The 11,028-nt window shown below is 47.6% G+C and overlaps 1 protein-coding gene across 1 annotated transcript; it reads left to right on the plus strand.

Moving 5' to 3' along the window:
- Window positions 1-1,430: 1,430 nt before the first annotated feature.
- Window positions 1,431-9,001, plus strand: LOC128763446 (uncharacterized). Its single transcript, XM_053872227.1, has 18 exons — window positions 1,431-1,595; window positions 1,657-1,819; window positions 1,878-2,027; window positions 2,132-2,292; window positions 2,352-2,528; window positions 3,310-3,451; window positions 3,516-3,703; window positions 3,907-4,048; window positions 4,109-4,285; window positions 5,787-6,082; window positions 6,146-6,308; window positions 6,367-6,516; window positions 6,983-7,143; window positions 7,211-7,387; window positions 7,655-7,796; window positions 7,859-8,043; window positions 8,111-8,249; window positions 8,324-9,001. The coding sequence occupies exons 1-18, from the start codon at window positions 1,431-1,433 to the stop codon at window positions 8,509-8,511; spliced, it is 3,066 nt and encodes a 1,021-aa protein (XP_053728202.1). The 3' UTR covers window positions 8,512-9,001.
- Window positions 9,002-11,028: the final 2,027 nt, after the last annotated feature.

Below are 11,028 nucleotides of genomic sequence, written 5' to 3' on the forward strand. Positions count from 1 at the left end.
ACTGAGAGTGAAGGGTGGCATCCGCCGGTCCCTTCCTTCCAAATGAAAAGAGGCACTCCCTGATGGTCAGTGAACCCAGCTTCCCCCCCCCACGGATGAAACGACCCCGAGCCTGAAATCTGGATCTGGAGGAGGATTAGTGGCGTTAATCTGCCTGAAAATCTTAAATCCGACTCAACATCACAAAGTAAAACTGATGCAAGAGCTCTTGCTGAGATGCAGAGAGTCATGCTGGATCTCTTCAAGTCTGCCCAAGACTTAGGCTGTGGTTCTGACCTGCAAAGATAGGAGGTTCAACTGGGGTAGTTGCATTGTTTTTACCGTCAACCAAAGTTTTTAGTGATGAACAATTGCTTCTCCATGATGCAGGGAGCAGTGGTGAACACAGTGAAGGTAGTGAGGTGAAGAAGAGAGTGCAGGCAGGGCAGATAAAACTAGGGAGGCTAGATGGTTTGAGCTCGTGGAGAGGGGAGAATCTGTTGGAGAAGAGGATGTGGTTCATGATGAGAGAGGACATGAAGACTAGAGCAGGGGTTCTTCACCTTTTTGATCTCAGGGCCCACCTTCCCCAGAACAAATGGGCCTGGGGCCCAGTCAATAGAACTGATTCATTACTCTTGATTTCATTTGTGATCTACAACTATCTTTATTCAACTTGCACGTAAACAAAGCAAAACCTTGACATGAAACCATGTGATCACTGCAAGGATATCGAGTCCAACCAGCAGCAGAACCAGACGCAAGTCATATTCATCAAATTTACTAAAAAAAGGAAAAAAATACACTTGACGCAGACTGTTGAGAAAATTGGACAAGGTGAAAAACAATTCTGAATAAAATAAATATAATAAAACCATTATTAAACATCATATAATAAAAAAAATATTTAGCTTACAAGTTAAGCTTAATCAAAGTATCGCCATAAAATGTTCCAATTACTTTTCAAAACTGCTTCAACAGGTGCTTTCATGAACATGTTTTACTGTTGGGGGAAGCATCACTTTCTTGATCATTTTTTTCTTTTCAAGAACTTCTCCATAGTTGTTAACTATCACAGATTTGCAGCTGTCAAGACAATTCAGTGACACACAACTGCCACCATATGTGGGTAATGTATTAAAAATGAGCGTCTCGCCGCCGTCACGGGCCCAAAGGTGTAAAACAAAAAAACTGGCCCTCTAGGAGGCAGTCGCGGCCCAACCATGGGCCCCGGCCCGAATCACTGGAATAGAGGGTGATGAAGGTGGAGGACCCATGGTGGGAGGGGCGAGTAAAGGCTCAGTCATTTTGCTGTTTTCCAGTTCCTCAGTGCTGGGCGTGTGCCATCCTGTGGGTTTCATCATTTGGGGTTTGTCTCTAGTGAGTGTTTAACTCCTCTCAAATATAAACTTGCCGAGGAGCTGCTCTGAGCAGAGGAGAAGACGGGGACAATGGTTTTCTCAGTGGTCGTGGCAGGGCTGATCCTGGTTCTGATCTGGTGGTTTAGTGGAAACATCAGGCATAAGTCTAAGCGTCCTCCTGGGCCCACTGGACTTCCTCTTCTCGGGAACCTGCTTCAGCTCGACCGCAAGGCTCCTTTTAAAACCTTTCTGGAGGTGAGACCACAACACAAGAGTCCACCAAGCTGCTCAGTGAGTCTGTTTCTTATTGTTCCAGCTCAGTAAGACCTACGGTCCCGTGTTCACGGTGCACATGGGCCTGCAACGGGTCGTGGTTCTGGTGGGCTATGACGCAGTAAAGGAAGCTCTGGTGGAACAGGCAGAGGACTTCGCAGGAAGAGGAAACCGGCAGCTTCTGAATAAATTAACCAACGGCTACGGTAAGGCTTTGTCTCCTCGCGTCACCTTGGTGATCCTGTCACCGTCTGTCTTCTGCAGGTGTATTCCTCAGCAATGGTGAGCGCACTCGCCAGCTCAGACGCTTTACTTTGTCCACCCTGAGAGACTTCGGGATGGGACGCAAGGGTATGGAGGAGTGGATTCAGAACGAAGCCAGACATTTGTGCAACAAGATGGACTCCTTCAAAGGTTTGCTTGTCCTTCTGTCCATTTTAGAAGGTTTATCAGCATGAGGTGAGGAGCTGCAGCTCCTGACTGATGGAGGAATGGTCATATTTCTTCTCCTCTTCCAGGCTCCGTCTTCAACCCCAAGGCCATTGTGGGGTGCTCGGTGGCCAACGTCATCTGTTGCCTTGTTTTTGGGCGCCGCTTCGATCACGGCGACAAACAATTCCTGCGACTCTTTCACATCTTGAATGAGATCATGGAGATCAGCAGCAGCCCACTGGGCCAGGTGGGCGAGACTGTGCGCCGGTGAATGTCACTGGACTCTGATCTTCTCTCTCACTTCAGATCTACAACTTGTTCCCCACTGTGATGGGCTTCATCTCTGGACGCCTCCGGAATCTTTTTGCTCTCATAAGTGAGTTTCAAACCTTTGTGCGATCAGAGGTCACGAAGCACGCTGAGACTTTGGATCCGAACTCACCGAGGGACTACATCGACTCCTTTCTGATCCAGATCGAGCAGGTAGCTTCATTCGTAGCTCGGTGATAAGAAGTCAGATAGGGATTAGTGACTTCTGTTGAAGGGTAACTAATTGAGGGCCGAACCTGGCTCGCCATCCGATTATTTTTGGCCCACATTGTGAATGACTAACTCTCCCGCATGGTGTTCACATGTAGGTGGTTCAAACTGAATTGTCTCAGAAAGAAGAGAACTGCTGCATTGTGCTTCTGCCTGCGTCAGACTTCAAGAGTTATGCGGGCTTGTCAGACCATTAACTCCTGATCGGATGGTGTCATGAAAAGAATTCCAACGCTCCCTGAAAGCAGAAGACAAGAGTTGCACTGCTCATAGCTGCACCAATGAATTTACAGAGGCAGATCCAGATAGAGAGCGCAATGCAGTGGGAGTTATGTTTATGATGCTCAAAGCCGGAGAACAATTTTAGTGGAGTTAGAAGGCTAGTTGTTTCACTCCAAACCAGCTGTGACTGTCAGTGACAGAGAGAGACCACCAGGCTGCTCAGTCCTAGCCAGCCCAGCTCAAAACACCTCAACATTGCTCTTCCCTACTGACAGAATCAACTCTCTCCAACCTTCGCAATGTGCTTCTCCTGCCAGTGATGAAGATTTGGGGGTTGATGGTCTCCAAGTCTCTCTGTGATAAAGGCTGTCAGCACAGTAAAGCTATGTGCTTGACGTGTAAGAAGTTTGACCATGCTGATGGTGGTGTTTGACTCAGTTTCAACTTGTTCTTTGACTCACCCCGAGTCAGCTGTGGTCTCTGACATCTTCACGTCATTCAGGACAAGGACGACCACACCAGCGAGTTCCATCACCAAAACTTGATTGGGATGCTGCTGGCTCTGTTTCTGGCCGGAACCGAAACCACCAGCTCAACCATACGGTACGCCCTGGGAGTTCTGATGAAGTACCCCGAGGTTCAAGGTCAGTCTGGCTTCTTCATGACGCCTGAATCGCTGCGCTGACCATGGTGGTGCCTCCTATTCAGAGAGGATGCAGAAGGAGATCGACGGAGTGATCGGGAAAGACCGAGCTCCCAACGTGTCCGACAGGAAGTTGATGCCTTTCTCAGATGCCGTCATTCACGAAGTTCAGCGCTGCCTGGACATTGCTCCCTACAGCGTCCCTCACCACTCGCTCACGGACATCTCCTTCCGAGGATACACCATTCCCAAGGTAGGATCGACATCGGGTATTTCATTACAAAATATGGGTTCAATTCACTTGCGACAGAGAGGTGGACTTGAGGGGCCACTTTTGAAGGCCCTCACTAAAGCTGAGTTAACTTCTATTTTTCTGCCGTTTACCAGCTCAGCTCTACGATTGGTGATGACATTGTTAGTTATTTTATTGTGATGCGCAGCGTGTGGTCCTCTCAGGATACAGCCATCATCCCACTACTGCACTCGGTGCTGAGAGAGGAGAAGCACTGGAAGACTCCCTGGTCCTTCAGTCCTGATAACTTCCTGAACCCTGACGGCAGCTTCAAGAAAAACCCAGCCTTCCTGGCCTTCTCTGCTGGTGAATCATCTGGAGTTGTAAGGCGTGCGCCGGCTGTGTTCACCGCTCTCCCTCTCACAGGGAGGCGGGTCTGCCTGGGTGAGTCGCTGGCCAGGATGGAGCTCTTCCTCTTCATGGTGTCGCTGGTGCAGAAGTTCACCTTCTCCTGCCCGGGGGGACCCGACAGCGTCAACCTGGTGCCAGAGTACATCATGATGACCAACGTGGCTCCTGAGCACGAGCTGATGGCCACGCCTCGCTGAGGTCGCTTCCCAAATCACTGTTGATCAGGAGCTGATTCAAATGAAGATAGAAACAGAAGAAAATCAAATGAGAGTTGAAGATGAAGATACTGAGTCTGTCAGTGGGAGGACGCACACGATCTGCAATGAGTCTATCAGAGGGATGTGAGGGGGAGTTAAGGAAGACAGATGGTTTGTGGAGGTGGGAGAGGGAGGAGAGATGCGGCTGTTTTATCAGATTGGTTGCTCACCATCACTATTTCGTTTTGATCGCATCAGTCATCATATGCGCTGATTCCAATTGAACTTCCATGTTCATCATGGGACACGATTAGTCATCACCGCAGACACGTCTACCTGGACGCCTCCATGCCACAGCCACCTGCTGGCCACTGATGTTTGAATTCATGATCGCAGTTGAATTTCAGGTGCGATTATGAAGTTAAAACCATTACGGTGCTGTGCATTTCTGGTTATGTTTAGACTCACCGTCCTGGCTCTAAATATTTGCATTTTTCATTAGGCACAGAAAAAAAAAAACCTGCTTGAGCTATGCTACTTATTCTCACTTTTCAAATTCCTCATTTTTTAAATTTATTTTTGCACTTCAGTAGTACAAGCGATTTTGCTCACGAGCACCTGTCTGCTTTAATAAATTGACTAACAAAAAAAAACTCGAAGATCTGTTGAGCTATTCCACTTATTTTAACATTCCTAATTAAAAAAAGTTTTGTTTCTCAAGAACGTCCAGGTGTTTGATCCCAATATCAGCTTGGGACCATACAGTATCGCCCAACAGGCTTCTTATTTTTATAATGCTTTTGTGCATTTCTTTCTTTTTTTTATTTTGAAAAGAAATTGTCTTCCGTCTCCTGCGTGTCCACTGCAAAGTCTGCAGTTGGTTGCACTCGAACTGTATGAACGGCTCACCAGGTTTATCTTATTGCATGTTTTAAGTGAAATTTCCAAGGCCTCCTGAGCGTCACCTTTCAGTCCATTTCAGGCACCGTGTTTCAAGCTACTTGTGCTATTTGCTTGAGCTGATCAGGCAAAAAAAGGGGGGTGAATGTGCTTCTTTTCAACGTAACGCTGTTATCTTTGTGTGAGTCGTTCACCTGACCAGCCTGCATAGCTCCGGTGTACGCGCTCTACAGATAATAACTGGGGTTGCGATGGCTCTAAACTGACGTCTGTATTCCCAGTTCCTCTTTAATATTCCTTTTTTCACGGTTTATTTTTCCATTTCTCCCCTTTGTTTTCTAGCCAACAACGGTCCAGATATTTCAGTTTTGTTATATTTTAATACACCGACGCGACCTAAAGTTTGTTTTTGTTTGTTTACGTTCCATAAAAAGACGTAACAAAAAAGGAAGTTCTCTTGAGATCACGAGTCACTGTTGGATAACTACAGGTTCGATAACACTAGAGAGCGCGTTTCCTTATGTCAGTCAACCCGAGCTTTACGTCGCCTTTTCTGAACGCATCGATCCCCGCGGGGCCGCTGCCTTTGGCCTCAGCTGGACCGGAGCCAGAGGGAGCGGCATCAGGTGAGAGTGCAGGCGCGCTGCCAGCTCTGGTGAGGGGTCAACTCCCGCGTTATATAAAGGTGGGGCCCCGCCTCGGAGCGGCTCAGAGTCTGAGCAGCATGGAGCTCGTCACCACCGCGGTTCTGGCCGGGCTGATCCTGGTTCTAATCTGGATCGTGAAGGACCGAGCCAGAGACAGTCGCCTGCCTCCGGGACCGAGGGCTCTGCCTGTCGTCGGGAATGTGCTTCAGCTGGACAAGAAGTTTCCCTTCAAAACCCTGATGGAGGTGAGACCGCGTGCTCGAGTCCGCGTCAGGGTTTGCGGCTGACGGCTGGTACCGCTTCTGCAGATGAGCAGGAGCTACGGTCCGGTGATGACGCTGTACCTGGGCTGGCAGCGGGCCGTGGTTCTGGTGGGTCACGACGCGGTGAAGGAGGCGCTGGTGGACCAGACGGACGACTTCACGGGCAGAGGACCGCTGCCTTTCCTGCTGAAGGCAACCCGAGGCTACGGTAGCTCCTCAGCCCGTGACCCATGTCCTGCTCAGGTCTTAACCCCTCCTCTCGCCAGGTTTGGGGATTAGCAACGGGGAACGCTGGAGGCAGCTGCGGCGCTTCACCCTGTCCACCCTGAGGGACTTCGGCATGGGCCGGAAGGGGATGGAGGAGTGGACCCAGGAGGAGAGCAAGCACCTGCGGGACTGGATCGTCTCACTGAAAGGTGAGCAACATGACCCGAGGTCACGCATTCCACTTTGTGTTCTGCTTATGTTGCCTACATATTTCTCAGAATTAAAATGAAAATTAAATGATCATACTGGACAGGAATAAAAAATATAAACCACAGACGATTACAATAAAAATGAACACAAAGACAACTTGAACCCTGCACTTTAGACCCTGTATTTGTTTGGAAGATGAGGCAGAGAAAATGACTGTTTTCTTCACATCAACAGGGCTGCGTCTGGTATGAAGATGGATTCTGTTCTTTAAATAAAGTTGTTTGACTGACAAAACCTGTTGAGACTTCAGCGGGGCTTTTTGAGCTTCAGTAACATTTTCCAGCGCTCACTTCTGTCCTCAGAAAACACAAGAGTCTCTGCGCCTGGTGTCCTTGTTGTGTGTACTGTCTGTGATAAGCGCGCTCTTATCTCACTGGTCACATCTTTGTTTCATTCATTCTCTAGGCGCCGTCTTCAACCCCACCTTCCTGCTGGGCTGCACCGTCTCCAACATCATCTGCTGCCTCGTGTTCGGACGTCGCTTCAATTACGACGACAAAGAATTCCTGAACCTCCTCAATACCATCAACGAAATTGTGAAGTTCGGGAGCAGTCCGCTCGCTCAGGTGAGCCGTGCTCTCTGCTCCAGTGAATCAGCACCGCGGTGGCAGACTGACAGGCCTCTCGCTCCAGGCGTACAACCTCTTCCCCCGGCTGTTAGAGCTGCTGCCGGGGTACCAGCACAAAGTGTTCGCCAAGATGCTGGAGATCAGACAGTTTGTCAACAAGGAGATCCAGAGGCACAAAGAGACGCTGGACCCCAGCTCCCCCCGAGACTACATCGACTGCTTCCTTCTCCGCATGAAGCAGGTCAGACTTAACCCTGATCTGTTGCTGTCAAACAGGTCCAAACAAGACCAGCGATGTTGGAGTCGCGCACAGGTTACTGAAGAACAGACACACACACTTACAAAACAGCCTGCAAGTGACAGATGTGCCTCACAAACCCACAGTCCCACTCAAACCCAAGTGTAATGACCTGGTTATTTTGAAGTTTAATCTTGTGGGGACCGGCAAAAATGCATAATGCACCAAGTATAGCTAAACCACACGCACCATCAACTGTTTGTTCCTCAGGAGAAAGACAACCCCAGCACTGAGTTCCACGAGGACAACCTGGTGGCCACGGTGATGAACCTGTTTCTGGCTGGAACTGAGACCACCAGCTCCACCATCAGATACGGACTCAGTGTTATGCTCAAGTACCCGGACATCCAGGGTGAGTCGGCCGCCCTGAGATCTGATGATGTCATTGTGTTACCGACTGTCCTCCGTCTCCAGCAAAAGTGCAGAAAGAGATTGACTCAGTGATCGGAGACAGAACCCCCAACATGGAGGACCGGAAGTCTCTTCCCTTCACTGACGCCGTCATCCACGAATTCCAGCGGTTCCTGGACATCGTGCCCCTCAGCCTGCCCCGCTACACCCTGCATGACGTCTCCTTCCGAGGATATGTGATTCCAAAGGTATTCCAATGCAAGGAGAGTCCGGTGTTGATGGACGTTCTTCACTGACCACCTCTTGTCCCTCAAGGACACCGTCATCATCCCTCTGCTCCACTCGGTTCTGAAAGACGAGAATTACTGGGAGACTCCTCAGACTTTCAACCCTGAGCACTTCCTCTCCAACGGCAGCTTCAAGAAGAGCTCGGCGTTCATTCCCTTCGCGGCAGGTGAGCGCCTCCACCAGGTGGCGACACACACGTGTCGTCTTTCTTCAACAGTTGGGTTTCATCTTCTCTTACAGGAAAAAGATCCTGCGTGGGTGAGTCGCTGGCCCGGATGGAGCTTTTCATTTTCATCGTGACACTAATGCAGCACTTCACCGTGTCCTGCCCGGGCGGCCCGGACAGCATCGACCTGGTACCTGAATACAGCAGCTTCGCAAATGTTCCGCCACAGCACGAGCTCAGCGCCAAGCTGCGCACCAAATGAACTCATGTCTGGACGCCAAACTGACCCTCGGCTCTAGAAATGAACTCAAATTCTTTTGGAAAACTGGACTCATCAGAGAGTCGGAGCATTTATCTCTTTAATAAGGAACGTCAACATAAGGAGTGCTCTCCTCGCTCAGTCCTGCAAGTGAAGTCATCAACATTTCAGACTGTCCTCCAGGAAACTCTGCTCTCTCCTCGAGCAAGGGGTGTGAAATTGGACTTCAGAGTAACAAAAATCTATCAATAAATAAAAATTAAATCAACATAAAGAAGGGAAAACCTCCAGTCCTGTTAAAAACAAAGCTCTTTTGTGTTTACAATTTAATATGAGACGTATTTTGACTGTGTGACTGTCTTTTCTTTAAATTGGTGAATAGCGCATATTTTTTATTATTTTCCTTCTTTTATATGGTTTTTATTTGCTATTTTTGTGACATACAGTACTTCTCTTTGCTTTCATTACACTCTTTTTTTCTTTCACTTACTCACCAAAGCCCTCTCTGGTTTAAATAAATTAAAATATTTTTCTAACTAAGTCAGGTGTTGCAGTTGAGTGTCACGTGGTACACGCGGACCGAAGTTCATAATGAGATTACTGTAGTAAGATCCGACAAAAGATCAGGACTTTGCCCAGACGTAAGTCATTCATAAATGTCACTCCTGCAATGGAATATTGCCACGTACATAAATCACGTTTACTAACTTCAAAAACAAGTCCAGAATTCCTGATCGCCGCTTGCCACTGTTCACGTGTAATGCTCCGCTTAGACTGAGGAGGGCGGTAACACGCCATATCGAACCAGCGAAGAAGTCAACTAAGCACCTCTGAAGTGAGATTGTTTTGTTTTTGTTGTTTCTCTTTCATGCTTGGGTTCTCATAGATTTCAATATAGCAAATTTCAAATTTACTTAGAAGAAGTACAGTAAAAAAGTAAAGTTTAAAAAAAAAAAAAAAAAAAAAAAAAATATATATATATATATATATATATATATATATATATATATATATATATATATATATATATATATATATATATATATATATATAGATATAGACTAATATCAATATACTATTGAATGACAAATTGACAAATTCGTGTGACTTGGTTGTCGACATGGAGTTTCACCAGCAGAGGGCAGTAAAGGCCGATTAGAGCTGCATAAAGATGGCGTTGATTTTGTATTGACAAACTTCTTTGCATCAAGTGAATGTTTTTGGTCATTCAGGCATGTGTGCTCTATTTAGACGGAGACCATAATGGAGATAATAATCGTGATAACAGTTAAGGACAAGTTAAAGAAGTGTGTTCAGGACAAGTGAGATGGCAGAGCAGGTTCTTCAAGACGTTCTGTGATGATTCAGGGTCAAGGTCACGGTGCACAAGTGCTTCTCATTGCTCAACGCCAGCAACTTCAAGTGCTGATGAAGATCCATCACTCATTGCCACTCCAGCATCTCTGGTGAAGAAGGTTTTTAGGAGATCTGTGGAGATGATGATGTTCTTGCTCTTGATCAACCTCACACCATCTCCACGATGAACCTTCGGTCAAAGACCTATCACTCTCGCTGCTCGAGTCCAAACCATCTCAGAACCAGCCACCTGGTCCACCTGCCAGTTTCCAGCAGGTTGTTCAGGAACCTGGAACTTGGCCCCACCCGGGGTTTTCTTTAATCCACTGACTTCCAAATCCCTGCAAGAATCAGGAATGCTGGATTTCGGAGTGGCTGAACAGCCCATCCCCCTCTCCAACCCAAACATCCACTCCTTCCAGGCTAGCCAGCATCAAAACCTTTTCTCCCCCTGAAGTCTTTCTGCAGAGGACCCCCTGGGTGACCCGGCCCCCTCGGCCCCTCCCTTCTCTCCTCTATCTGGCAGTAGTGGGAGAGTCTCAGTGAAAAGACAAGCGCTCATAATGGGCTCTTTCTCAGTGGCCCTCGCTCTGTGTCTCCATTAAAGAGCCTGGGAACACAACACGGTCAGCTGGATCTCTCTTAAAGAGACAGAGGTCCACAACCTGCGCTCCTGTGTGGGAAAGGAAAACAGCGTGATTGTTCAGTGATTCATCTTCCAATGAAACATCCAGCTCATGGCTGGACTCAACACGAGATGGTCGGGGACAACAATGACTCTCAGCTGTTTGTTCTGGTGGGAGTGCTGCGTTCAAAGACTGAACAACTGAACTGCAGGTGATATGAAGTCTGAGTTTGTTCTCCTCACTCAGGTTTCCTCCCACAGATCCAAACCTGGAATATTTATAGTATTTTTGACTTAAACACCTTTGGATTCCTGAAGGTCCGATAAACTCAACTGATAACGCAAGGAAGTATCTCGAGTACTACTTGCAGTACTACTGCATATCCTTCGATTAAAACAGGCTACTAAAAGTTCCTGTTATCCTACACCTACATCTAGTACAGTACTACAACTCCCTCCATGACTTCTTCATTACCAGTACTATTGTAATTTAAATACCTACTTCCACTAACACTATTTTCATTACTACAACCACCACC

Source organism: Synchiropus splendidus, chromosome 8, assembly GCF_027744825.2.
Source record: "Synchiropus splendidus isolate RoL2022-P1 chromosome 8, RoL_Sspl_1.0, whole genome shotgun sequence".
NCBI classification, from domain to species: domain Eukaryota; kingdom Metazoa; phylum Chordata; class Actinopteri; order Syngnathiformes; family Callionymidae; genus Synchiropus; species Synchiropus splendidus.

Coding starts and splice junctions, on each gene's coding strand:
- LOC128763446 (XM_053872227.1), top strand. CDS start 1,431: ATGGTTTTCTCAGTGGTCGTGGCAGGGCTGATCCTGGTTCTGATCTGG. Junction 2,293..2,351: donor GCAGCAGCCCACTGGGCCAG/GTGGGCGAGACT, acceptor CTCTCACTTCAG/ATCTACAACTTGTTCCCCAC. Junction 6,517..6,982: donor CTGGATCGTCTCACTGAAAG/GTGAGCAACATG, acceptor TTCATTCTCTAG/GCGCCGTCTTCAACCCCACC.